This window comes from Sorex araneus, chromosome 2, assembly GCF_027595985.1.
Source record: "Sorex araneus isolate mSorAra2 chromosome 2, mSorAra2.pri, whole genome shotgun sequence".
NCBI lineage: Eukaryota > Metazoa > Chordata > Mammalia > Eulipotyphla > Soricidae > Sorex > Sorex araneus.
Window position 1 is genome coordinate 219,399,607 of NC_073303.1, and position 28,000 is coordinate 219,427,606.

The 28,000-nt window shown below is 59.6% G+C and overlaps 1 protein-coding gene across 7 annotated transcripts; it reads left to right on the forward strand.

Annotated features, from left to right (window-relative positions):
• Position 1: 1 nt before the first annotated feature.
• On the forward strand, positions 2–28,000 carry SMARCC2 (SWI/SNF related, matrix associated, actin dependent regulator of chromatin subfamily c member 2). 7 transcript variants are annotated; one of them, XM_055125000.1, is made up of 30 exons: positions 2–223; positions 2,129–2,248; positions 3,322–3,407; positions 4,055–4,136; positions 4,444–4,536; positions 5,849–5,918; positions 6,101–6,170; positions 8,669–8,744; positions 9,021–9,152; positions 9,256–9,371; positions 10,695–10,819; positions 12,965–13,024; positions 13,121–13,158; positions 13,414–13,544; positions 13,658–13,729; positions 19,016–19,129; positions 19,405–19,558; positions 20,228–20,320; positions 20,508–20,627; positions 20,703–20,765; positions 20,981–21,239; positions 21,473–21,634; positions 22,366–22,430; positions 22,964–23,099; positions 23,180–23,346; positions 23,647–23,781; positions 25,215–25,596; positions 25,861–25,944; positions 26,224–26,289; positions 26,810–28,000. In XM_055125000.1, the coding sequence occupies exons 1-30, from the start codon at positions 113–115 to the stop codon at positions 26,884–26,886; spliced, it is 3,459 nt and encodes a 1,152-aa protein (XP_054980975.1). In that variant the 5' UTR covers positions 2–112; the 3' UTR covers positions 26,887–28,000. The 7 variants fall into 7 exon arrangements, with proteins under 7 accessions (XP_054980975.1, XP_054980976.1, XP_054980971.1 ...); XM_055125001.1 differs by having other exon boundaries at positions 20,511–20,627; XM_055124996.1 differs by having other exon boundaries at positions 25,861–26,289.

Below are 28,000 nucleotides of genomic sequence, written 5' to 3' on the forward strand. Positions count from 1 at the left end.
CGGCGGCGGGGGGCGGGCGGAGGAGGCGGGCGGCGGGCGGAGGAGGCGGGAGCTGCGCCGAGCGGGGCGGGCGGCGGCGGCGGCGGCGGCGGGGCCCGGGCCCAGGGCGAAGATGGCGGTGCGGAAGAAGGACGGCGGCCCCAACGTGAAGTACTACGAGGCCGCGGACACCGTGACCCAGTTCGACAACGTGCGCCTGTGGCTCGGCAAGAACTACAAGAAGGTACGCGGGGCCGGGGGCGCCCCCAAGGCCCGCGGCGCCCCCCCGCGCCCCCGCGCCCGCCGCCCGGGCCCTTCCGGGGCCGCCGCCCGCCGCCCGGGCCGCCCCGCGCTTTGTGCTCGGCCCCCGCGCCCGCCGGAGCGCCGCGGGCCGCCGTCACCGCCGCCGCCGCCGTGCAGGCCCAGCGGCCCGGAAAGGCGCCCCCCGCCCCGCCCCGCCCCCGCCGCCGAGTCCCCTGCGGGCCCCGCGCCGCCGCCCACCCCCGGGGGGCTCCGACCCTCCCGCGGCGCCCGAGGCAGCGGCAGCCCGGCCGGCCGCCCGCGTCCCGGCTGCACAATGAAGCGGGCGCCGCGCGTGCATTGCCTGGGTGGTGGTGTTTTTTTTTTTGGGGGGGGGTGTCCAGAAGCCCGGGGCACGCTTTCTTCTGTCTCTAGCCCCCCAACCCCGCCTCCCACCTGGAGACCCCCAGCTAGCGAACAAAGGGGGTCGCAGAGCCTGCCCTGTCTTTTCTGCCAAACCTCTTCCTGGTGTTTGTCTTTGTCTCTGGGCCCCGCCGGGGAGGCACATCTCGCTCCGTGGGGGCTCCTGGGGGTGAATCCCCCCAGGTGGGGGGTGGGGGGGTCTCCCGGGCTTTCCTCGGCCCTCCCGCCCAGCCTTGCAGCCTGTCAGAGGTGGGCCGAGCAGCATAGGAAAATGCCCACCAGCCCCCCTCCCCTCTCCCCGGGGACCCCTGGGGACCCGAGCCCTGACAGGCAGCTGGCCCTGGGGTCTGGGGCTTGTCCCGGTGCCATCGGGAGACTCCGGGTTCGCCGGCTGCCCACCACTCACCTTTTGGCAGAGAGATCAGGCTAGGGGCTTCGTCTGTCTCTGTCCATGGGGGAGTGACAGCCTGTGACCTGCTTCGGCCCCGGGGCACTTAGCCCTTTGTCATTTTCCTTGCACTTCAGAGCTCCCCTTCCTTACACTGGCCCTCTATCAGGGGAAACTGGTCAAAAGGTAAAGAGAAAGTTAGCGGCTGCCTGGCTCACTTTTGAGCCTGTCCCCAAAGCGTTGGATGCATAATGTGCAATTGTTGAAGGAGGCTTGGGCTTTGCTGAGTTTCCCTGTGACGCTTCAGAAGGGCAGGTGGCCTGGGCCCCAGCAGTGGGACAGTGGGGTGGGCGCTGGCTCTGCATTTGCCAACGTGGGTTCGAACCCTGACATCCCCTCTGGTCCCCCCCCCCCCCCCGCCTCCCCTGGCACCAGCAGGAGTGATTCCTGAATGCAGAGCCAGGAGTAGCCCCTGAGCACCCCCCTCACACACACACACACACACACACACATATACACACACACACACACACACACACACACACTTGTGTTGTCCAAACACAACGAGAAAGATCAGTCTTGCCCTTTCACCAAATGGGAGGATAGGGGGGCTGGTTGTCCCCCCACACTCGGGAGAAGCAGGGGGCCCAAGTGCCTGAGCCCCTCTCCCCCTCCCCCTCACTCCCTTGACCCTTTCTCATTAGCAACTTAGAGGGACTTCTTGGCCTGCCACCGCACTCCCTGGTAACACTCTGTTCTCTTTGGAGCCTTGGAGGTATCTTTTCCTGGACACAATGAACTTTCAGAATGTTGCAACCTTCCGAGCTGCCGGTTCCCAGGGAGGGTCCCCTGGGCGGGTGGGACGCCTCCAGCGCCCCACTCTGCCAGCCTGGGCTCTTGGCAGCAGATTTTTCACTTCCTGGTGAGGAGCGGCTAGGGCATAGCTTCTGCCGTTGTCTGCTTAGAGACCAGGCGTGTGCGGGAAGAGCGTCTTGACTCTGTTCCAGATGCTTCCAGAACTCCGGGAAGAAACGCGGGTGACCGTGGATGCCTCCTCTGAGGGCCTGTATTTCTTTTCTTTCCCCTCCCTCCTCCCAGTATATCCAAGCCGAACCACCCACCAACAAGTCCCTGTCTAGCCTGGTTGTGCAGTTGCTACAATTTCAGGAAGAAGTTTTTGGCAAACATGTCAGCAATGCACCACTCACTAAACTGCCGGTGAGTACACGAGCGGGGGGGGGGGAGGGGAGGGCAGCTCCAAACGAAGGGGTTTGGTCCATTTCTTTAATTTGGGGTCCATTTTGGTCATTCTTAAAGATTGGGGGTGATCTGTCCCATCCCTGGTCAGGACATCACCGGAGTGGTGCTACAGTGCTATAGTATCCAACTTCTGACCTATAGTATCCCTTTGACCTGTTTTGCAACTGTCTCTGGGCGCCTGGAACCCTCAGGGCAGGTGTAGGAAGCTCTGAGCTTCCCATTCCACAGGCCTGGTGTGTCTGTGTTGGGGCGAGCCCGTGAACCTTCTGGGTTTCTGTTCCTGCGTTTCGAGGTGGGGGACTGTACCTCCCTGGAACACCCTCTGTAACGGTCAGGCAGGTAGCCGGTGCGTGCTGGGCTCTGTTCCCTCTGCTCTTTCCATTCTTGTGAAATAGTGACATAGCAGGGGGGAAGAATCCCGGCCTTAGGGGTGACGGGTACGGCTCAGTAGAAGAGTACATGCTTTGCAAAGCTGGAGTCCCAGGTTCGATGCCTGGAATGCTAAAAAAAAAAAAAAAATAGGCTAGGAGCTGGAGCGATAGCACAGTGGGTAGGGCGTTTGCCTTGTACTCAACAGACCCGGGTTCGATTCCCAGCATCCCATAGGGTCCTCCGAGCACCGCCAGGAGTAATTCCTGAGTGCAGAGCCAGGAGTAACTCCTGTGCATCGCCGGGTGTGACCCAAAAAGAAAAATAATAATAATAATAATGATGATAATAAATTTTTTTTTAAATGCCTATTTCGGGAGGGACATCAGGTCATGGATTTTTGTAAAATTGTTAAGAGAAATGGGAGGAGGGTATTGGAGGGAACAGCAGGTAAGGCACTTACTTGCCTTGCGTGCGGCTGACCAGGTGCAATTCCCAGTATCCCCCAAGCTCCACCAGGAGTGATTTCTGAGTGAAGAGCCAAGAGTAACCCCTCTGAGCACTGCCAGATGTGGCCCAACCCCCCCCCAAAAAAAAAAAAAAAACGGGGGAGAGAGATTAGGATATAATGCTTACTTTTCTTCCCTGTCTCAATTTTGTAGATCAAATGTTTCCTAGACTTCAAAGCAGGGGGTTCTCTGTGCCACATACTTGCAGCTGCCTACAAATTCAAGAGTGACCAAGGATGGTGAGCTGGCTTTTCTCCGTTCTTCTGCATTCGGTGTAGCGGGCCCTACCTTTATGATCCCCTGGGCTGTCCGTGGCGTGGAGAACATAGGACATTCTTGCATTTGTTTCACTAAGTTAGTTGGCCCGGATTTGCTCAGACAGTAAAAGGGCAGGAATTCAGAGCCAAAATAATCCAGAGAGTGTGAGTGCGTGAGTGAGAGTGTGTGTGTGTGTGTGTGTGTGTGTGTGTGTGTGTGTGTGTGTGTGTGTGTGTGTGTGTGTGTGTGTACACATCAGTGTGTATGCTCTGGCAGAAAGGGAATTCTTGTGTTGGCATCTCTCGCTTCTTAAGTACAGAGCGGTTTGTGGAGTTGAGACTGTAAACCCCACGTCCCAGGTGATGTTTGCAATAGCCAAGATTAAGATTACCTCTTGATTCTCATGTTCAAGAGTCCCAGGTGGGGCCAGAGGGGTGGCATAGCAGGCAGGGCCTTGCATGCGGCCAGCCAGGGTTCCACCCCAGCACCCTATCTGGTCCCTTAGCCCCAAGTGCAGATCCAGGCCCTGAGCACAGCTGGCTGGAACCCAAAAAACAAACCAGAAAAGCCCTGTGCTCTGACCTCAGACCGAGCTGTACCACTCACTGGAGTAATGCTTCTTTCTAAGGCGGCGTTACGATTTCCAGAATCCATCCCGCATGGACCGCAATGTGGAGATGTTCATGACCATCGAGAAGTCTCTAGTGCAGGTACCAGTCCAGACCCTCCCTCCTCCTCCTCCCTTCCCTTAGTGAGACTCAAGGCTAACCCTCGGGAGCTGGCGCAAGAGCACAGCAGGGAGGGTGTTTGCCTTGCACACCGCCGACCCAGGTTCGATTCCCAGCATCCCATAGGGTCCCCCGAGCACCACCAGGAGTGATTCCTGAGTGCAGAGCCAGGAGTGACCCCTGTGCATCGCCGGGTGTGACCCAAAAAGAAAAAATAAACAAAACCAAGCAAACAAAACACAGACTAGCCCTTCCCCATCTTCTCATCCATCTATTTTTCCCCTCACAGAATAATTGCCTGTCTCGGCCCAACATTTTTCTGTGCCCAGAAATCGAGCCCAAACTACTGGGGAAACTAAAGGACATTATCAAGAGACACCAGGTAAGTGGAGGGGTCGGGGAGGCTGTGAGTGTCACGACCGTTAAGCACGGAGGGCCACGGTGTCCCCGTAAAGCTCTGCGTGCCGGGAAGGAGATGCTGGCTCAGGCCTGAGCTGCACTGTCTGTCTCCCAGACGCCGTCCGCTAGTCCTTTTTTGTTTGTTTTTGGGTAACACGTGGCAGTGCTTGGGGCTCACACCTGGCTTGTACCCAGGGATCGAACCCTGGTTGACCGCTTGCAAGGCAAGTACCGAACCTGCTATTGATCCGACCAACCCCCCTCACCCCCATTTTCTAGTCTGACCAGGTTTGGACCCCAGTTCCTGGGACCGACTTGGCCCGGATGACACATACATGCATGTCCCCTGAGCTGGAGGTGACCTGCTCTCAGGCGTGAACTCCCAGCGCTGGGGCGCATGCACTGCATGTGGAGGTCTGAGGCCAGTCCTGGGCACCTGGGGCCCCCCAAGTACCGCGGGACCCAGCCCCCACCTGGTATGGCGCAAGTGTCTCCCGGCATCACAGCTATGATCCTGGTGGTCCCAGGACCACTGGGCTCTATTAGGGCCCTTTGAGCATCACTTGGGTGCCCCGCCCCATAAGCATTGCAAATTTCGGGAGCCAGAACGAGCGTACAGAGGGGAGGGCATCTTTCTTGTTTTAGGCCAACCCAGGTTCAATACATGGTCCCCGAGCACTGCCAGGAGTGATTCCTGAGTGCAGAGCCAGGAGTAACCCCTGAGCATCACTCGGTATGAGTGCCACCCCCGCCCCCCCCCCCATTTCAAATTTAGATTATGAGATTGCTGGAGTTCAGATCAACGAAATTCTCTCCCTTTCGAACTCTGGGTAGAGGCAGATGTCATTGCTCGGCACCGTCAGCTTTTCATCATTTGCCGTGTTTATTCATATGATCAGTGAGCAGTTGCTCCCTCCCTGTCTTCCCTCCATCGCTAGCACAGTCCCAGTGAGCTCTGCATTGGGCCAGCATCTACTTAGAGAAAGCGAGTGAGTCCCAAATGGAAGACTAGGATAGGAAAGCAGCTGTACGGGTGACTCTGATTTGGGTGTATTTTCTTTTTTTTTTTTTTGCTTTTTGGGTCATACCTGGCGATGCACAGGGGTTACTTCTGGTTCTACACTCAGGAATTAATCCTGGCAGTGCTCAGGGGACCATATGGGATGCTGGGATTCGAACCCGGGTCGGCCGTGTGCAAGGCAAACGCCCTACCCGCTGTGCTCTCGCTCCCAGCCCCTGATTTGGGTGTGTTTTCATCTGAGTTAGAGGGGACGCTGTTTTCCTGTGCCTTCCAGGGAACAGTCACGGAGGATAAGAACAACGCCTCACACGTGGTGTTTCCCGTCCCCGGGAACCTGGAAGATGGTGAGGCCCGGCTTCCCGCAGTGCTGGGACTGGGCGGTGGGGGGGGGCGCCCCCTCCCCTACAGCCTGAAGCCTGCCCCCTCGCCCCCCCCCCCCCCGCAGAACCCCCGCCGCTGCCAGATGGCTGTGTAGTTACTTTTCTGTGTACACCCTTATGTTTCTCCCCGCTCTGTCTGTCCCCAGAGGAATGGGTGCGACCAGTCATGAAGAGGGACAAGCAGGTCCTCCTGCACTGGGGCTACTGTCCGGACAGGTGAGGATGGGTCCTTCCTGGCCCGGGGGTCAGGACAAGGCGGGCCTAAAACACTCAGTGGAGCCAGAAAGCACCCTGGGGTGGGGGCAGGGGCTACTCTTAGGTCTGTTCACTTGTTTTCCTGTTGTCTGCCTCCTCCGTCTGGGGGCACGTGTGTTCCTACTGACAGTATTTGGGGTAAGGGAACTGGATGTTCATGTGTGAAATGGTCGTCACAGTACACTTTGTTTTAGTTGAAATTAGACATATTTAAGGGAAAAGTTGGGGGGACTACAGATCTCAGGCTGAGATGTGGGGAGTCTCCACGCGAGGTGCTGCTGGTTTTGTAGGAGGTGGTGGGAGTCATTCCTGGAGGTGCTGGGGGACCGGGTGCGGGGATAGGCCTGGGCCTCCGCTCCGCCTGCTGAACGGTCTCTCCAGCCATCGAAATGTTACAACTTTTTTTTTTTTGCTTTTTGGGTCACACCCAGTGATGCACAGGGGTCACTCCTGGCTCATGCACTCAGGAATCGCTCCTGGCATCGCTCGGGGGACTATATGGGCTTCTGGGAGTCGAACCCGGGTTGGCCGTGTGCAAGGCAAATGCCCTACCTGCTGTGCTATCGCTCCAGCCCCAAAAATATGACTTTTGATTAGTCAGTAGTTAGACTCCAGTGTCCAGCAGGGGGAAAAAATGCTTCAGCAAATTTGTATGTATGTTCAGTTGGCTGCTCCGCAGCTTTTCTCTACTTATTTTCCCTTGTTGTGCGTTGCTGGGGCTTGAACCCAGGCCTTAATGCATCCCAGGCATGCGTGTTATCCCTGAGCCCCGGCTAGACTGACGGAAAGAGCAGGTAACTGGGCAGCAGTGCCGGTCACCTCCCCGGTTGTCCTACTCACCATAAAGCACTTGTTCCTGAGGAACAGGAGGTGGCAGCTGAGCATGGGGACCCCCCCCCTCCGCATAGCCCCCCCAGTGCTGCAGGGCGCAGCCACAGTGGGGGTCCGGGCGGAAGGCAACGTCACATGGTGAAGGGCCGCACCCCATGTCAGGGACTGGACCCGCCTCTGAGGCTTCAGGCCCCATGGCCGGCCACCAGCACCGCCCTCTCAGCACCCCACCATGCTCTTCCACCCCGGCATGTGTGGGAGACCCCCAGAGAGCCACAAGCACAGCCCCCGCACTGGTGATGGGGTCACCGCACTTCCAGACATTCCCACCGGCTCCCGCCTTCCAGCGGAGGGTGACACTCTCTGGAACTGCAGATGCTCTCTAGACAGCCCCGCGCCCCGTGAGCATCCCCTGGGGGAGACGGGAAGGACCCTGGTCCCTCTGTGCAGAGGACTGCGCCCAGCACGCCTGGCTGCAGCGCCCAGGGCCTCCCGGAGGAGCCTTTCAAGATTCTCTTGTGTTTTTGTTTTCAAAAAAAGGGGGGAAATTGAAATAACAGGTAATGTGTAGATGAATGTTCAGTGCAGAAAGTAAGCTGCAGGGACCGGGAAGTCAGTGGTCAGGAGTCCGTGCCTTCCAAGGGCAAGGATCCGGCTGCCAGGCCCCCTGCATTGCCAGCTGTGTGCCTGGTGCCACAGCATGTCTGGGTTCAAGCATTGACTCGTCCAGATGACCCAGTTTCACCAGTATCACCCTCAAGCCTGGTCCCCTCCGCCACACGTATGCACACACGGGATGTAAAATAACATCTCGTATCTCTCTAGCTGGGAGGTAGCAATTGCACAGAGAAAAGTTTCTGGGGAGCAGGTGGGAGCGAAAGCTGTGTGTGCTGGGACATGCGGGAGGCCCAGGCTCCGTCCCCTGAGCACCGTCCCCTGGAGTCCTGCCAGCCCGGGCGACTCCCCTGCCACACACACAAACACACACACACACACACACACACACACACACACACACACACGACAAGTCCCTGTGAAGAACACATCACTGGGCTGGGGGCAGCTGGGAAGGCAAGTGCTCGTGCTTGGCGTGTGGGAGAAAGGCCCCAGCGTGGCCACACTGAGTGGCCCACTGCACTCCTCGCTGCGACAGCCCCTCTGCACCGTCTGGTATTGAGAGTCAGGCGTGGCCCAGAAGCTGAGAGGTCTGGAGGAGGCTCCTTGCATGTGGGGGACTTGGGCTTGACCCTGGGCAGTACGTGATCCCCAAGCACTGCTGGAAGAGTGTGTGTGTGTGTGTGTGTGTGCATGCACGTGCACGTGTGTTTCTGAGCACGCTTGGTGCTCAGAAATCACTTCTAGCAGTGCTCAGTGAACCCTATGGGGTGACAGGAATTAAACCTCTCATGCAAGACAAGTGCCATGCCTATACTATACTGTACTATCCCCTGCAGCCCCTTTTTTTCTGTCCTTAACATATTTTGTGACTGCATTTACAGAAAGTCCTACACAATAGCACAATCCTTGTTGGGTTTTGTTTTTTTTTTTTGGTAAATCTAGGCGGTAGAAGGTTTGTTTCTGCAACTTCTTCTCATCATGTCTTCTTTATGCTCCATTTCCCATGGCAGTTATGACACGTGGATCCCAGCCAGTGAAATCGAAGCATCAGTGGAAGATGCTCCAACGCCCGAGAAACCTAGGAAGGTGCGTTCTGGGCCCCGTAGCCCAAGAAGGCTGCCAGGGCAGGGCCCATTGGGAGGCGCTACAGCGGTGCTGCACCCTGGGTGGTGTGTCAGGGGTCCCCAGACATGTGTCGCCTCCTGGCTTCTCTAGCACAGTTGGCCTGTAGACGCTTTTCGGGGGTGGTTTTGTGTTTGCGCCACGCCTGGTGGTATCTGGCGATCCCTCCTGGCGCTGCTCCGGGGACCAGGTGGTGCTGGGGAGTAACCCCAGGCCCCTGCCTCTGCCTTTGTGCTCCAGGTTCATGCAAAGTGGATCCTTGACACCGACACCTTCAACGAATGGATGAACGAGGAAGACTATGAAGTGAATGATGACAAAAACCCCGTTTCCCGCCGGAAGAAGATTTCAGCCAAAACTCTGACAGATGAGGCAAACATCCCTTCGTTTCCGCCCAGAAGCCCAGAGCCCAAGCCTTGAATGCCACCGTCTCCGGAAACTGTCGGCTGACATTTCCCATTTTTCCAACCTGCAGGTGAACAGCCCAGATTCCGATCGACGGGACAAGAAGGGGGGGAACTATAAGAAGAGGAAACGCTCCCCCTCTCCTTCGCCAACCCCAGAGGCTAAAAAGAAAAATGCTAAGAAAGGGTAAGCTGCCCCCTCCCGTGGCTGCCTTCGCCATTCTCCGCCACCTTGTGAAGGGAGGGAAGCTAGATCCCTTCCCGGCCCCTGCATGACGGGTCGCACCTGCTCATACCTCTGCTGCCCTCCAGAGGGGGCAGGGGGGGGGGCAGCTTTGCCAGGTGATCCCAGCCATGCACTGCATGGTAGCACTGTCGTCCCGTTGTTCATCGATTTGCTCGAGTGGGCACCAGTAATGTCTCCATTGTGAGACTTGTTACTGTTTTTGGCACATCGAACACGCCACAGGGAGCTTGCCAGGCTCTGCTGTGCTGATGGGATACTCTCGGTAGCTTGCCGGGCTCTCTGAGAGGGGTGGAGGAATCAACCCGGGTCAGCCGCATACGAGGCAAATGCCCTACCCACTGTGCTATTACTCCAGTCCATGAATTCTAATAAATTCAAAGAAAGTTTAGTCATCGAGGGAAAAACTTTTGCCATTTCCCCTGACATTGTGGCACCATGTTTCTGTGTATGCTTTTCTTAACATTTCTTCTTCAAGCTTTTTTGTTTTGTTTTTTGGATGACACCTGGTGATGCTCAGGGGTTACTCCTGGCTCTGCACTCAGGAATTACTCCTGGCAGTGCTTGGGGGACCATATGGGATGCTGGGAATTGAACCTGGGTCAGCTGCGTGCAAGGCAAACGCCCCTACCCGCTGTGCTATCACTCCAGCCCCTTCTTCAAGTTTTTTTAATTAATCGATAAACAGTCTTTTCAACCAGTGTTTCTTTTTTTTTTGGGGGGGGTGATACCCGGCAATGCACAGGGGTTACTCCTGGCTCTGCACTCAGGAATTACTCCTGGCGGTGCTCAGGGGACCATATGGGATGCTGGGAATTGAACCTGGGTCAGCCGAGCGCAAGGCAAATGCCCTACCCTGCTGTGCTATCGCTCCAGCCCCCAGTGTTTCTTTTTTTTTTTTTTTTTTTAAAGGGGGCCTTTTTTATTAATTCTTTTCTTTGGTTTTAATTCTTTTCTTTGGTTTTGCGGCCACTCCCAGCAATGCTCAGGGGTTACTCCTGGCAGTGGTCAGGGGACCCTATGGGACGCCGAGGACTGAACTCTGTCTTCCCTGAGCACAGATCCAGGAGTGAGCCCTGAGCACCCCCAGTGTGGCCCAAAACACCAAAATTGCCCTACTTGCTGTATTATCGCTCCGGTCGTTCAAGGGATTTCAAGAATCCCCTCTTCCCTTGGAATTCTCTCTGGTTTCCCTTCCCTGGAACTTCTGCTTCCAGGGACTTGCTGCCCAGGATGATGGTTTCTCTTTCGCTCTTCCCTCCCAAGTCCCTCCACACCTTACACCAAGTCCAAGCGCGGCCACAGAGAAGAAGAGCAGGAAGACTTAACAAAGGACATGGACGAGCCCTCACCAGTCCCCAACGTGGAAGAGGTGACACTGCCCAAGACAGGTATGGGCCAGCCGGGCAGCTCGAACCGCCTGCACCCCTTGGCCTGGCGCTGCTCTGCCCCAGCCCGTGAGTGGGCGGATTCCCAGGCCCAGCTCCACGGCCGAACGGTCTTTCCCAGTGAGACGGCTGGCTGGTGGGCAGGGGGCAGCTCAGTGGGCTGAGCATACGCTCTGTATGCAGGAGCCGCAGCCTGTACCACGTGCTTCCTTGAGCACTGTCAGGAGTGACCCCCGAGCACTGGGTTGGGAGTAGTCCTGAGCACTGCCAGGTATGGCTGCCAAACAAACAGCTGGGTTTGGGCTTTTTTTTTTTTTTTTTTCTTTTTGGGTCACACCCGGCAATGCATAGGGGTTACTCCTGGCTGTGCACTCAGGAATTACTCCTGGCGGTGCTCAGGGGACCCTATGGGATGCTGGGATTAGAACCCGGGTTGGCCACGTGCAAGGCAAACGCCCTCTCCGCTGTGCTATCGCTCCAGCCCCTGATTATTGAAATCATCCTCGTCACCGCCACACTCGTCCATCTGAGTGCTTTGTGTCCAGAGCAGTTGTCCCCAACTCTCTTGTTTTTGTCACTGAGGTGACACTGCCTTTTCCCGTCACCTAGGTAAGTATCTCCTAAGTCAGCGACTGTTTATCCAGGCGCTTTGATTCTATACTTCATCAGTAAAACATGTTTCAGCAAACATTTTACACATGCACTGCTCTGCCACTCATTTAGGAGCATTAAAAGACACCCAAAAACACACATGGTATCTGAGAAATGGGGAAGTGTTGAGGACCTGACTGAAGGCTGAGAGAAAGCCCTGGGCTGTGTGCAGGCTTTGCAGGCAGGGCCAGGTTCTGCCCAGACAGCTCCGGCGGGAGGAGCCTGAGCAGCACTGGGTGTGGCCCCCCAACAGAACTGGGCCGGAGCTGTCCACCCGGTAGGCAGCCTGCCTTGCCAGCAGCTGGCCTGGATTCAGTCCCCGGCACCACATACAGCCCCCCCGAGCCCACCAGGAGTGATCCCTGAGCGCAGAGCCAGGAGTAAGCCCTGAGCACCGCTGGGTATGGCCCAAAACATCAATTTTTTTTTTTTTTTAAAAAGATTGAGGGGCTAGAGCGATAGCTTAGTGGGTAGGGCGTTTGCCTTGCACGTGGCTGACCCGAGTTCAATTCCCAGCATCCCATATGGTCCCCCGAGCACCGCCAGGAGTAATTCTTGAGTGCAGAGCCAGGGGTCACCCCTGAGCATCGCTGGGTGTGACCCAAAAAGCAGAAGAATAAAAAAAAAAAATTGAAACATAAACTGTGGACCAAAGTGATAGTACAGCAGGTCAGGCTCTTGGCATACAGTTGACCCAGTTCCCTGGCACATTTGAACGACCACTGAGTCTGGCACAAACCCCCACCCCCCCAAAAAAAAAAGATGCTGACCACTGAACCACATCTCTGGCCCTGAGGACTTGTTACTGTTTTTGGCATATCGAATATGCGATGGGTAGCTTGCCAGGCTCTGCCATGTGGGCGGGATACTCTCGGTAGCTTTCTGGGCTCTCCAAGAGGGACGGAAAGAGGGATGGAGGAATCGAACCCAGGTCGGCTGCATACAAGGCAAACGCCCTACCCGCTGTGCTGTCGCTCCAGCCTCTGGCCCAGAGAATCTTTACAGAAAAAATGCTCAAAGCAATTTTGGCTGGTGAAGGGGTGGCGTGTGAATTAGAGCCCCTAGAAGATCGGAGAAAGTGAGGTGTGAGGTTTTTTTTTTTTTTCTGCTTTTTGGGTCACACCTGTCCATGCACAGGGGTTACTCCTGGCTCATGCACTCAGGAATCACTCTTGGCGGTGCTCAGGGGACCATATGGGATGCTGGGAATCGAACCCGGGTCGGCTGCGTGCAAGGCAAATGTCCTACCTACTGTGCTATCGCTCCAGCCTCAGAAAGTGAGGTTTTCAAGGCTCAAAAGGCAGGTGTACACACACTTGGCTGCCTGCCAACGTCCCCAGCACTACATGGTCCCCAAAGCATTGAGCCAGGATTAGCCCCTGAACACCACTGGGCTTGGGCCCTTTCATCCCCAACCAACAAAAGAAAGTGGAGCGCGGATGCAGTGAAGGCTTGATTTGGGCAGACCTGCCTGATCGGACTCTTCTCTCCTCACAGTCAACACGAAGAAGGACTCGGAGTCCGCCCCTGTCAAAGGAGGCACCATGACGGACCTGGGTAAGAGGGGAGCCGGGGCAGGCGGGGGCTGAGGGCTCCACCTCGCCCGCCCCCGGTGCACGCCTGCCTTCGCGCTCACGGCCCTGTCTTTTTCAGATGAACAGGAGGACGAGAGCATGGAGACCACGGGCAAGGTGGAGCCAGCTCAGGGGCCCCTCTGCGTGGTTCTGATTGGTGGCTGTGAAGCCCCTTCTCCCCAGGGCTCGCCGCCACCGGGGCTTCTCCCTCCCCAGGCTGATGCTGGCGGTCACACGGGGCTCCTGACCCGGGGCGGTGTCAGGGGGCCCGTCCCGGGGCCAGTGCCCGCTGTCCCGGGGTGCAGGCACCAAGGGTGGGGGCTGTAGGGGAGGAGAGGGGTGCTGAGTGCTCAGCGGCCTCCGTGCTTGCAGGATGAGGACGAGAACAGCACCGGGAACAAGGGGGAGCAGACCAAGAACCCCGACCTGCACGAGGACAACGTGACGGAGCAGACCCACCACATCATCATCCCCAGCTACGCCGCCTGGTTCGACTACAACAGGTACGGCCACTCCTGTCCCAGGCGGGATGGTCTCCCTCCCCCCTGCTGGCTCCTCCTCGCGGGGCCGCCCTCTCCGACGGCGCCCCCTGAATCCGCCCTGGCTTCCCTTGCAGTGTTCATGCCATCGAGCGGCGAGCTCTCCCCGAGTTCTTCAACGGCAAGAACAAGTCCAAGACCCCAGAAATGTAAGGAGGCCTCCAGTTCCCTCTCCCTGCTGCCCACGCCCGCCCGCGCCCACCCAGCGTCTAGCTCAGCCCGCACCTTGTTCCTCACATACCTGTGCCCGCCCTCGGCCAGGCTAGTGCCTGGCCCGCCGGCATTCTTGTTGGTTTTTCCCTGCAGCACCTGGTGGGCCTCGGGGGGGTTGCACACTTCTGTGCTCTGCGGGGAGGCACTGCCTGGGGGCACGTGCAGTGCCAGGAGTTGAACTCGGCGCCTTGCATCCGAGTCACCCCAGCTCTGAGCATTTGAAGCAGTCCCTGCTCCAGTGCTTCTCATTCCTTCTCTTTGTTGGTTTTGGTTTGGGGGGCCACACCCGGCGGTGCTTGGGGGACCCTATGGGACGCTGGGAATTAAGTCTGGGTTGGCCATGTGCAGGGCAGGCACCCTGCTCATTATACTGTCTGGCTCCTTCGTTCCTTTAATGGAGTATAAATCCCAGTTTATTGGTACTGTCTCAAATGTAAATATTCCTCGCTTACATAATGGCCTTGCTGAAATGTAAGTGACTTTCGCCAGGCTGGCCTCTGAGACTGGGTTTTGGTAGAAAATGTGAACTGGAGACATGGCACAGGCTAAGTCACTTGCTCCGCATGCAGCCCACTCAGGTTTGATCCCCAGCGCCCCACCCCACGTGGTCCCTCGAGTACCACCAGGAGTGGACCCCTGAGCACAGAGCCAGGAATAAGTTCTGAGTGCCACTGGGTATGGCCCAAAATCCAAATAAAGAAACAAGACAGAGGGGCGGGGTCTGGGCAGTAGCACAGCAGGTAAGTCACTTGCCCTACACGTGGCCAGGCAGTCCGGGTCCCACCCCCGGCTCCCTGTAAGGTCCCGCTAAGCCCCTTGGGAGTGACCCCTGATTGCAGAACTAGGAGTAAGTCCTGAGCACTGCCAGGTGTGGCCCAAACACTCGGGAGGGGGTGGGGAATTAGATGTGGGGGATTCAGGGTGCACAAGGGGATCGCTCAGAGGGCTGCAGTGTAACCCCAAGTCTGATCCTCAGCACTGTGTGCCCCCTGACCACCCCCTCTCAAGTACCAGCAGGTACGGGCTTGTCCCCAAACACTGCAGCATGACCCTGGTGACCCCAGCACCGCCACACCTGGTGGCACTGCATCCCGGGGCTGGTCACTCACCATCCAGCCTGCTCGGCCATGACCCTCTGGGCCCCCTGAGCACTGCTTGGGAGGCGTGCCCCCCAAAAAGAGATGGGGCAGTGGGGCTGGAGAAATAGCACAGCGGGTAGGGCACGCGGCTGACCCGGGTTCGATTCCCAGCATCCCATATAGTCCCCTGAGCAGTGCCAGGGGTAATTCCTGAGTACATGAGCCAGAAGTGACCCCTGAGCATCGCCGGGTGTGACCCAGAAAGAAAAAAAAAAGGTGGGGCAGAACTACGAAGGCTGGAGTCTGAGTTTGACAGGATGGAGGGGCGCCGAGAGACGGTCTGCCAGGCACAGCCGGGTGCAGAGAGCCTCAGGGCTCCCACCCGTGGGGATACTGGGCCCTCTCCCTGGTACTGAAGCCTTGCTCTGCAGGGGAAAGGAAAGCAGTGACCAGGTGATAGGAACAAAGGCAGCACTGTCGTCCCATTGTTCATCGATTTGCTCGAGTGGGCACCAGTAACGTCTCCATTATGAGACTTGTTACTGGTTTTGCATATCGAATTCACCACGGGGAGCTTGCCAGACTCTGCTGTGTGGCGGGATACTCTCGGTAGCTTGCCGGGCTCTCCGAGAGGGATGGAGGAATCAAACCTGGGTCGGCCGCATGCAAGGCCAATGCTCTACCACTGTGCTATTGCTCCAGTCCAGGAACGAAGGTACAGGAGCCAAAGCCACTGGGTGCTGTACTAAGTGATGGGCATTGCCTGAGTTTATCGGAAGCCCGCTAGCTCTGGGCACCCTCCTGAGTGTCCTGCGTACATCGAATGAGGTCATCTTCACCTTGGCTGTAGGTCTTGATTCACCCATTCGCTTATTTTGGGTGGCGAGTCAAGAAAGCTTTAATGGCAGCAAGGACTCATGGCTCAGCCACGTCTCGCCTGCGCACAGGGTGTCAGGAAGGGCCTTACGGGGACGAGCAGGAGGGAAGGGCGGGGAGACCCCAGAACCACCAACAAATTCCTCTGTGAGGCCAGCCCGGGCTGGTTGTTTTGAGTTTGGAGTTTTGTTTGTGTTGGGGCCACACCCGGCTGTGGTCAGGGCTTGATCTTGGCTCTGTGCTCAGGGATCACTCTGGTGGGGCTCAGGGGACCACATGGAATCCTGGGGATTGAGCCTGGGTTGGCCACGACAAGGCCAGTGCCCCACCCCTGCGCTAGCTCTCCGGCCCTCACACCAGCTGTCGTGTCCACGGGTCCTGTTTGGCCGGGTCGGGGTCCAGCCCTACCCAACAAACAGAAGGGCCCATTACCAGCTCCAGTTGACTGATGAGGAAGACTGACTAGGGCGGGGGGCTTAGGTCCCTCACCTGCCAAGTTGGTGCTGGCCATGCCGTTCGTGTTAATGACCGTGTTAGTGACCGTAGTCGGCGTGAGCCATGGCAGTGCTCGGGCAGCCATGCGTGTGGGTCCCTCGCTGGCAAGCAGTAGAATGGGTGTGGATCCTTTGCCGCTGCTCTGGTTTTCAGTTTGTTGGCTGGGGTGCCTCACCCCGCTGTGCTCAGGGCTTACTCCTGACGCTGCTCTCCTCGGCGGGGCTCTGGGCGACGCCTGGGGTGCTGGGCACTGAACCTGGGCCGGTGCGTGCAAGGCAGAGAGGCTCTGCCGCTCCAGCCCTCCGGCCTGTTCCTGCTGTTCTTGAACCTGACGTACTATACAGTATCTTCTGTTATCTTTTTATTTTTTTTTGGGGGGGGGACACACCTGGCGATGGTCAGGGGTCACTCCTGGCTCTGTACTCAGCAATTACTGCTGACAGTGCTCAGGGGACCAGATGGGATGCTGGGGATCAAACCCAGGTTGACTGCTTGCAAGGCAGATGCCCTCTGGGTCCATTGACACCTTCTTCCCCTCCCTTTTTTGGTTCCATTGTGTGAGGGCCACTGCTGGCGGGGTTCGGGGGTCACTCCTGGCACAGTGCTCAAGGGTAAGTCTCGTGGGTACTCAGCAGACCCCGCTGTCGGACGCAGGCCTCCTTTGCAAGCATACTCGCCCTCTGAATTGTCTCCTTGGTCCCATCTTCTGCTTTTTTAATTGTTTTTTCTTCGAAGGGGGAGGGGACTAAGGCCACACTCAGCACTGGGTGCTTAGGGGCTGCTTCTGATCCCGATCACTCCCGGCAGTCCTGGGAGACCGGGGTGTGCTAGGGACTGAGCCAGAGTCAGCCCCATTCAAGAAGACGAACGCCTTTCCTCCTGTTCTTTCCGATTTTGTTTTGGGGCCACAGGCTGCAGGCTCTGTGCTTAGGCATCACTCCTGGCAGGCCTGGGAGACCATACAGGATGCCGGGGATTGATCCCGGGTCGGCCACTGACCCCGCCTCACTCACTAAACTATCTCTCCGGGCCCTTTACCTGTTTTTCGGTCTCTCCAGTTCAGCTTCTACTTTTTGGAGATCCTTTACTCTACCTGGTATCGTACTACGTCTTTTTGTTTGGTTTGGGGCCACCTCTAGCCGCGCTCAGCATCCTCCTGGCTCTGCTCTCCGGGAATCACTGACAGGGCTCAGGAGACCACGTGAGATGCCAGGGATTGGTCCCGAGTCAGCCCCGTGCAAGGCAAGCACCCTACCCGCTATACTGTCTCTTCAGCCCCTGAGGTTGAAAAATATCTTTTTTTGTTTGTTTGTTTTTGGGTCACACCTGGCGATGCACAGGGGCTACTCCTGCCGGTGCTCAGGGAACCATATGGGATGCTGGGACTCTAACCTGGGTCGGCCATGTGTGAGGCAAACGCCCTACCCACTGTGCTATCGCTCCAGCCCCTGAAAAAAATCTTAAGTGGCTTGCCCAAGACTTTGCAGCATTTGTGGCAGACGTGTGATTCAAGCTTAGCGCTTTCATTCCTGCTTTCAAGACGTATTCTCCAAGCCTGACCCCAGAGTTAGGAGGTGTGTCCCCCAAACCAAAACAATAAATAGGCACCTCCAGTGACTCCAACTCGGTGGAGTCACCACAGAGACAGAAAGTGGCTCTGAGGACTTGTGGGAACAGCTTCAGCCCCCAGCACTGCAGGACACGGCCCTTGGCACCGCATGGAGTGATCCTTGAGCACCACTGGGGTGGCCCCCTCTGCGCCCCCCGGGGCTGGCACAGAAGCCTGGCACGCACAGGCCCCCGTTCAAACCCTGGCTCCAGGTGTAGCCCTGGGGGCTGCCAGCACACGGAGGAGGGGCCCGGGAGTGTCAGGCCGAAGGGATGGAGAGCTTCCTCTGCCCGTGCGGCCCCGTATCACGCGGGCCCCGAGCCCCACCCCCTAACGGGCGCGCCTGCCGCACGCGGCCCAGAACACTCAGCCCCTTCAGGTGGACTGTGGCCATAGGACAGGTGTTCAGGTGTTTGCCTGCATGTGGCCAAGCCCTGTTGGCTGAGTCCCTCCCGGAGCAGCACCCGCACACAGGGCGGCCGTGGCCCCGCTGCTGCTTGAGGGGGCTCCCAAACCACGTAAATAAGGAAACCAAGGCTGGCGCGGTGGCTCGGCAGCGGAGCACGTGTCTTGCTCCGGGTTCATTCCCCGGCGGTTAGAAACTAAAACAATCCCATCGAGGAGACCGAGAAGTGACTGACTCCCTTGCATCGAGCGCCCAGTGAGCTGAGGGGTACCCGGAGTCTCGGTGCCACTCTGTCTTTAGGCAAGGGGCATGCCTGGCGCAGTGCCACAGCACTGCCTTCCCGACCCAGCTTCTTAGGCCTTTCTCCTTCGGGGGCCACCCGCAGCTGTGTTCTGGGCGCTGCTCCTAGAGGGATCAGGGAACCATACGGGGTGCCACGGATCAAACCCCGGTTTCCTGCCCAGCCCTCGGCCAGTCATTATGGGGAGTGGCAGAGTACCCCCTCGGCAGTGCTCAGGGATCACCCCCGGGGAGCACCGGGAAACCTTATGGGGCGCTGAAGATGGAGCCCGCATCAGCCGTGTGCACGGCGAGCGCCCCGGCCACGGTTACTGTCTCCAGCCCCCTCAGTCCCTCTTTTCAATCAATTTTGCGCGCGCGCGCATGGGAGAGGCCATTATCTTTTCCATCCTTCTCTCCGCCCGCCAGCCCTGGGCAGATGTTAAGGTGCTCTCCCCCGTTCTGTCTCTCCCGCCAGCTATCTGGCCTACCGGAACTTCATGATTGACACGTACCGGCTAAACCCGCAGGAGTATCTCACGTCCACCGCCTGCCGCAGGAACCTGGCGGGTGACGTCTGTGCCATCATGAGGTGGGTCCTGCCGCCCAGGGGCCGGGGGAGAGGAGACTGGCCCGAAGTAGAGATGGGGGGGTGGAGTGGTGGAGGGGGTCAGGGTCTGAGTGACAGGTGGGACAGACACTTGTGCTCTCAGCGTCAAGGAGAAAACCTGTCTCGGCGGTCCATAAAGGGATGCTGAGCAGAGGCGGGCGGGGGGGGTGGGGGGGACAGGGGTCTCCCGGAAGAGAGCGAGCCCCTGCCTCCGTGCTCACCGCCGCGCGGGCCCCTGCGGCTGTCTCTCCTCACAGGGTCCATGCCTTCCTCGAACAGTGGGGTCTCATTAACTATCAGGTGGACGCGGAGAGCCGGCCAACCCCGATGGGGCCCCCACCCACCTCTCACTTCCACGTCCTGGCGGACACACCCTCGGGGCTGGTGCCTCTGCAGCCCAAAACCCCGCAGGTAGGGTGAGGGCCCGAGGGGCCGGCCGGGCGGGGGCAGGCGGGCCTCTTGGACTTTCCTGTTTCTGGTTTTCGGCTGATGGTTCAGGAGTGTTCTCGGGCTTCTTCCTTTCCCGTGGGACGCAGAAGGTCACAGAGGGTCACAGGAAGCAGCCCCGTGGGGTTAGCAACTTCTCTCCGCGCCCGTCCCTAAGACCGCGAGAGCTTGCTCCTGTCCTCACGTGGCAGATAGGCTAGGCGGAGCAGATAGAGGGAAAACGCTTATGATTCAGTTGCATGAATTTTTTTTTTCACTTATTCATGTTTCCAGCATTTTTTTTTTCATTTTTTTTTGCCTCATAGTTATCACTTCCATTTTTGTACTCCACTTCCATGTCACCCATCGCAGGGAGTAAGAGGAGCGAGGTTCTGTGGGCTTGCCCAGGGTCATGGGGGGCTAGGCCTAGACTGGAGCCCCGCGGTCCCCAAGAGGGCCCGGCGAGACACCCGCGAGTGACTGTTCATGGGTTCCGTGCCTGCCTGCTAGAGGTCTGGCCGATCATGGGGGAGCCCGGAACAGTGGCACGAGCCCCCGCGCTCGCAGGCCAGCCAGCACTGGCCATGAGGCCTCCAGGGCCTCGGCCTGGTCATTTCCTGCCCAGCCTCCATGACGCCAAGCTCTGTCCCCCAGGGCCGCCAGGTCGATGCGGACACCAAGGCTGGGCGCAAGGGCAAAGAGCTGGATGACCTGGTGCCAGAGACGGCCAAGGGCAAGCCCGAGCTGGTAGGTGGGGCGCAGACCCCGCTGAGCGTCTTCTGTGCCCCTTCACTGGGGGAGCCACAGCAGTGAGGAAGGCCGCCCGCCCAGGGCGTCCCCGGCCTCGGGAAGGAGGCGCCCTCTGTCTTTTCTCTCTGCCTGCCCGGCGCCCGGCACCCGCCCATACTCACCCACCCTCTCCCCCCGCGCGCAGCAGACCTCTGCCTCCCAGCAAATGCTCAACTTCCCGGACAAAGGCAAGGAGAAGCCGACCGACATGCAGAACTTCGGGCTGCGCACCGACATGTACGCCAAGAAGAACGTCCCCTCCAAGGTAGGGCGGGCCGGGCCGAGGGCCGCGCGCCCCAGGGGCTGCGGGCTCCCCGCTGACCCCCCCTTCTCCCCGCAGAGCAAAGCTGCGGCCAGTGCCACCCGGGAGTGGACGGAGCAGGAGACGCTGCTCCTTCTGGAGGTAATAGGGTGCGCGGAGCAGTTCCGGGCTCCTTCCTGCCCTCCTGGGGACACCGGCTCCAGGCCCAGGGCACGTGGCATTTCATGACCTCCCTCTCCTTTCCGGGGGCCACTTGCAGAGTCCCCTGGGACCCCGCAGAGTCCGCGGGTAGCCGGGAGGGGGTGGCCTCGGAGGCGAGCGGCTGAGTAAGCGGGGCTGCATTTCCGCCACGCCAGGCCCTGGAAATGTACAAAGACGACTGGAACAAAGTGTCCGAGCACGTGGGCAGCCGCACGCAGGACGAGTGCATCCTGCACTTCCTCCGCCTTCCCATTGAAGACCCGTACCTGGAGGACTCGGAGGCCTCCCTGGGCCCCCTGGCCTACCAGCCCATCCCCTTCAGCCAGTCGGGCAACCCCGTCATGAGCACCGTCGCCTTCCTGGCGTCCGTCGTGGACCCTCGAGTCGCCTCTGCCGCTGCCAAGTCGGCCCTAGGTAATGTGGCAGGGCGCCGGCCTGCCGGCTGTGCTTGGAGGGCCGCCGACGCGGGCCTCGAGCCCTCCCCAGCCCCCTTTAAGTCTGGCTGCCCAGCCACTGCCCTGGGCCTGCTGCCGCTGTCAGCTCAGCCCCGGGCTGGCTCCCGGCGGGGCTTGACGAAGAGATAGATGGGCAGGAGAGGCCAGAGCTGCCCCCCGGCCCGGCCCAGCCTCACCCGCCGGCTCTTGCAGAAGAGTTCTCCAAGATGAAGGAGGAGGTGCCCACGGCCCTGGTGGAGGCCCACGTGCGCAAAGTGGAAGAAGCGGCCAAAGTGACAGGCAAGGCCGACCCGGCCTTCGGCCTGGAGAGCAGTGGCATCGCAGGGACCACGTCGGACGAGCCCGAGCGGATCGGTAAGGCAGGACCCATCCCCCCTTCCGCCCAGAACCAGGGCCACACCGCGTGCACAGGGCTGCCTCAGGCAGCCTCCCGGGACAGCAGGCACGGGGTGGGGCAGTTTCCCTGGGACCGAGGCGCCCTCCTGGGGATCCCTCACTACACTCTGCCTGGGGCAAGGGCAGTGAGAGGAACAGTGGGGCCAGAGCTGTAGTGCAGTGGGTAGCGCACTTGCCTTGCACGCAGCCGACCCGTGTTCTGTCCTCCGCGCCCCAACCAGTCCCCTAAGTTCTCCAAGTTCTCCAGGAATGATCCCTGAACACAGAGTCAGGAGGAACCCCTGAGCATCACTGGGAGTGACCAAAAAGAAAGGTTACAGGAGCCAGAATAGTAACACTTGCCTTGCATATGGCCAACCTGGGTTTGATCCTTGGCGTTCCATAGGGTCCCCCAAGCTCTGCCAGGAGTGATCCCTAGGCGCCCCCCCCTCAAAAAAAAAAAAGGTGCAAAGACAGACACGAGGGTGGTGAGATGTTCAGATGGAAGGGTTAGGATGCTTCTCTTGCATCCTACCGCGTCAATTCCCATCTCCGGCTCCCCGTGTGGATCTCCCGAGTCCCACCAGGGGGCGCTCCTGAGCACCAGGCCAGGAATGCCCCTGTCACGCTGGGTGTGGCCCCCAAACGAACAAACGGAACTCACAGACTTTGAACTGGACATTCCCCGTTTGTTCTTTGCATGGGCTCAGAGGAGAGTGGAACTGATGAGCCTCGCGCAGAGGGCCAGGCCACAGAGGAGAAGAAGGAACCCAAGGTACTGTGGGGTCAGCCCTGCAGGACAGCAGTGCGGAGGGTGGCTAGCTGGCCGTGGTGCAGGCAGGGTCTCGTCCGCTCACACACATGTGCGCTGGGCTTGGAGGGCTGTGTCTCCTGGCCTAAATCCAGTCCAGGGGCTGGAGCGATAGCACAGCGGGTAGGGCGTTTGCCTTGCACGCGGCCAACCCGGGTTCGAATCCCAGCATCCCATATGGTCCCCTGAGCACCGCCAGGGGTAATTCCTGAGTGCATGAGCCAGGAATGACCCCTGTGCATTGCCGGGTGTGACCCAAAAAAGCAAAAATAAATAAATAAATAAATAAATAAATAAATCCAGTCCAGGAGCCACTTGAGGCTCCGTGGTGGAGCTCTCGCCTTGCGTGTGAGAGGCCCCGGGTTTGTGTCTTGGTAGCGCGACACGTCAAAAAGTAATAATAATGATAATGATAATAATTCCATCCCAGCCTGGGGCCTTTTGCAAGACGGCCAGCCCCACTGATATTCCCGTCTTTCCTTTCCCCGGGGCCTCAGGAACCGCGTGAAGGAGTCGGGGCTGTAGAGGAAGAGACGAAGGAGAAGCCCAGTGAGACCCCCAAGAAAGACGAAGAGAAGGGGAAGGAAGGCGACAGTGAGAAGGAGTCGGAGAAGAGCGACGGGGACCCCGCGGGTGAGGCTCCCCGCGGTGCGGACAGGGCCCGGGGCGGGAAGCACTGCCGTGGGGCTGACACACCCCGCTGCTTGGCCCAGTTGAGCCCGAGAAGGAGAAGGAGGCCAAGGAAGGGCAGGAGGAGGTGCTGAAGGAGGCCGTGGAGCCCGAGGCCGAGAGGAAGACCAAGGTGGAGCGGGACATCGGGGAGGGCAACCTGTCCACCGCTGCCGCCGCCGCCCTGGCTGCCGCCGCCGTGAAGGCCAAGGTGAGGCCCAGGGAAGGAGCCGCCCCACCTCCCCCCAGCGCCCCGCCTGCACCCGAGTCCTTCCGTCGCCTCCCAGAGTCTTCCTGAGTCTTTGGAGTTTGCCACGAGGCCTGTTTCCACCCGTGGCCGTGCTCTCTCTCTCTCTCTCTCTCTCTCTCTCTCTCTCTCTCTCTCTCTCTCTCTCTCTCTCTCTCTCTCGCCTGGACCGTCACCAGAGCAAGTCCTTCCCTAGTACCCTCCAGCGCCCCTGCCCCTCCCCCCCGGACTGACGCTGACACGCTGTCCCACCTGCCTCCGTAGCACTTGGCAGCCGTGGAGGAGAGGAAGATCAAGTCCCTGGTGGCCTTGCTGGTGGAGACGCAAATGAAGAAGCTGGAGATCAAACTGCGGCACTTTGAGGAGCTGGAGACGATCATGGACCGGGAGCGGGAGGCAGTGAGTAGCATCCCCGTCCACCGCGTTCTAGCCCCGGGACCCCGCCGGGACACTGAGGGGCGCCCCCACGTGGGCTGCCAGCAGTCCCCGCAGAGTGCCATGGCCAGCCTGGCAGAGAGCAGGGCCCAGCTCAGCCCTTGGGTACCCGGAGCCCAAGGAACTGCCTGTGTGAGGCCCCCAGTTCATCCCTGCCGTCACCAAAGAGAAGAAAAAGAAACGTCTATCCCTCCCCCTGGTGAAAGCCGGGACCTGAGGCCCCACGGAATCCCTCTCTGAAGCCGGGAGCACCGCTAGTTTGTTTTCATTGCTGTGTCTCCTGTGCCTTACACTGTTTGGCCCCTAGGGACTCCTGCTCTGTTGAGCAAGTGAACAGGCTTAAAGGGCAGTGAGAAGGCACGGCCTTCAGCCCAGGGCCCGGGACAGGGAGGACAGGGCTCCTGACCGCAGGGAGGACAGTGCAGAGCCAGCGAAGGGAGGACACAGAGACGTCAAACCCGTTTATCAGTACAGGAGGCGAGACGCGCTCTGCAGGCTTCTGCTCGGCCCTGGTTTGAGTCCCCGGCATCACACGCGGTTCCCCAAGTGTGGTCACCAGGGGTCACTCTGGAGCACAGGACCAGGAATAGTCCCTGAGCACCACAAGAACGATCCCTTTCATGTTGTTTGCTGTATCTGACTAGGGATGTACCTCAGCGGTGGAGCACAGGCTCTGCACATCCGAGCCCTGCTGGTCCAGTGTCTAGGATGTACAGATACTTAGGATGTAGAGGAGGGAGAGAGAGGGAGAGAGAGATGGACAAATCGACACACACACATAGATAAGCGAAGAGATTTCAATACCGTAAGCATGAGAGAGAACAGGTGAAGGCTCAGAGATGAGTGAGTTGATCTGGAATGGCTTCCTAAGAATGCTGCATTTTGGGGGCTGGAACTTGCCTTTCACCGGCTGACCTGGGTTTAATCCCCGGCACTCCATGTGGTCCCCTGAATACCTGCAGGAGTAATACCTGAGTGCAGAGCCAGGAGTCACCCCTGAGCATTGCCGGGAAGTGACCCAAAACGAAATAAAAATAGGGCCGGAGCGATAGCACAGCGGGGAGGGCGTTTGCCTTGCACGCAGCTGACCCGGGTTCGATCCCCGGCATGCCATATGGTCCCCCAAGCACCGCCAGGAGTAATTACTGAGTGCAGAGCCAGGAGTAACCCCTGAGCATCGCCGGGTGTGACCCAAAAAGCAAAATATATATATACATATAAAATACAGTGCATTTTAGCGGATAGGAAGGAAAGGCAGGAGGAACTGGCAAACTTTTCCGGGTCAAGTCCAGGCTCTGCCTCGTTGCTGCGCGAAGGGGGGTGGCGTGGGGGACGCCCGAGGGTCAGCTGGGGGCCGGGGGGTGTTCCCACCGGGTGACGGTGCCCTCGGCCCGCAGCTGGAGTACCAGCGGCAGCAGCTGCTGGCCGACAGGCAGGCCTTCCACATGGAGCAGCTCAAGTACGCGGAGATGCGCGCCCGGCAGCAGCACTTCCAGCAGATGCACCAGCAGCAGCCGCCGCCGCCGCCCGTGCTGCCGCCCGGCTCGCAGCCCATCCCGCCCGCCGGCACCGCGGGGCCGCCCGTCGTCCACAGCCTGGCCATGGCACAGGCCTCCGTGGCCCCGGCCCCTGCTGGCAGCGGGGCCCCCCCTGGGGGCTTGGGCCCCTCCGAACAGATCGGGCAGGCGGGGCCCACGGCAGTGCCCCCGCAGCAGCCACCGGCGGGAGCCCCTCAGCCCGGGGCAGTCCCGCCAGGGGTAGCCCCCCCTGGACCCCACGGTGAGTGGCGGGTTCCGGGGCTGGCTGAGGAGTGGGGGGCGGTGCAGGATCCAGCCCCCCCGGAGGGGAGGGGAGGGGAGGGGGAAAGCGAAGCCCAGGAATCGGGCTGTGCCTCTGTCCCCCCTCCAGCAGGGGCCACCCCGAACCCAGACCCTGGGGCCTTGTCCCTGGAAGGGCAAGGTGCTAGGAGGGGCAGGGGCGCCAGGGGAGGGAGGGGGCTTGAGCGTGGCAGTCCCTAACCTCCGCCTTTCCCCTTCACGCCAGGCCCCTCACCGTTTCCCAACCAACAAACTCCTCCCTCAATGATGCCAGGGGCAGTGCCAGGCAGCGGGCACCCAGGCGTGGCGGGTAATGCTCCTTTGGGTTTGCCTTTCGGCATGCCGCCTCCTCCTCCTCCTCCTGCTCCATCCATCATCCCATTCGGTAGCCTAGCCGACTCCATCAGTGTTAACCTCCCCCCTCCCCCTAACCTGCATGGGCATCACCACCATCTCCCGTTCACCCCGGGCACTCTCCCCCCACCTAACCTGCCTGTGTCCATGGCGAACCCTCTACATCCTAACCTGCCGGCGACCGCCACCATGCCATCTTCCTTGCCTCTCGGGCCGGGGCTCGGATCCGCCGCAGCCCAGAGCCCTGCCATTGTGGCAGCTGTTCAGGGCAACCTCCTGCCCAGTGCCAGCCCACTGCCAGGTGAGAAGGGTCCTGGAGGGGAGAAGGGCGAGGGCGAGGGGTCCCCGCGGGGGGACCGGGCGGCGGGGTCGAGGGGGACAGGGCGCCCTCTGTGAACGCTCTAGTGTCCCTAGAGTGCAGGAGGAGGGGCCTCCTGCCGTCCCTGCCCCCCCCCAGCTAGACAGCTGCCACCTCGGGGATGACGGGGCCTTTCCTGGTGGGTCCCGGACGAGTGCACAGAGCATCCCGGTTGTAACCCTGGAAACTAGCCGCCTGTTTGCATGCCGACTGGCCTCCCCGTGCTTGTTCCTGTGACGTTCAAATGCCGCCCTGTCCCCCACCCCCACCCCGGACAGTCCCCCCTGGGGCAGGAGGAGGCTCGGGGGTTCTGAGTGGTCCCAGCGCGCTGGAAGCGGGGGTTGGGAGAGGAGGTGGTACTTCGCTGGCCTCATCCATCCACATCGCATGCCGCTGCGGGGCTGGCCGTCTGCCTGGGGCCTGGCCTCTCCCGCCAGCTGACTCGCCTTCCTCTGCTCCGCAGACCCAGGCCCGCCCCTGCCACCGGACCCGACGGCCCCCAGCCCAGGCACAGTCACCCCTGTGCCGCCTCCACAGTGAGGACCCGGCCACTCGGCTCTCCCTCATCCCCGCGGAGGTCGCGGTTCCAGGAACAGCCCTCCCCGCCCTGCGGGGACCCCTCCCCACCCGGAGAGCTCATCACTACGTAAGGAAAGCTCCTGCCCCTCCAAAGCCCCCCGCGCCCGCCGGAGGCGCGTTTTTATATCAGATTATCTAAGGACTTTGTTTCACGATGTTTCTAATGTCTGGGAGAGAGGCTAGGATGGGGGTGCTGCCCTCAGGGGAAGGGCTGGGGGAAGGTGCTTCTGTGAGGCTCCATTAGCCACTTCTAAGGGCGCACCCTTCCCCCTCCAGAACTACTGCGTTTTTTTAATGGATAAAAAAAAAAAGAAATCCAGCCCTTTAAATAGTAGATTTCCAAAACCCAGTGGGAACCCCTCCACCATGCTCCTCACTAGAGAATCTTGTGCATTGTTTGGAGAGGTGAGTTCCAGGCCAGGGGAGGCCGGTTCTGGAGAGCTCTGGGGGTAGCACGGGTGCAGAGTCTGCCCCCCGCCCCTTATTAGTGCCCAGTCGCCTCCCGACCCCCCACGACCATCCCATCGCTTACTCCTACTAACCTCTCCTGCCGCCCCGCGTTGCTGTTTTAGGCCCCGCCCACCAGACCACAGCCCCGCCCCGCTCAGTGTCAGTTTTGTGTTTTTAAAAGGCACCTGCAGAGTTCATGTCAGCGTGTGTGTGTTTGAGGTGGGGACACCTCGGGGGTCGCTGTGGCAGGTGGAGCAGAGGCTCCTGGACAGTGGGGCGGGAGCCTGTCAAAAGCACTTAAGCACCTCCTCCTGGTGACCCCGGGGTCGCCTGAACCTCCCTCCCACCCTGCCTGCTGGCTCGGGGTGCGGGGTGCGGGCAGCAGAGACAGGGTTCCCTGACCTAGGGCGCTCCCGGCCCAGCCTGCAGCTCGGCTCTGCTGCCGGGTGCCAGCCCCTCTGCTCTGCCTGCGAGGGAAGGCAGGCGCGATCCAGGCCCCGTGTTCCCCACAGCCCCGTCCCCTTCCTCCGCGTCTTGGCACCTTCCTTCTGTTTGAAAGTTTTCTGTAAATTTTCTCTTTTTTCTTTTCTCTCTTTTTTTATAAATTAAGTTGCTTTCAGTTGCA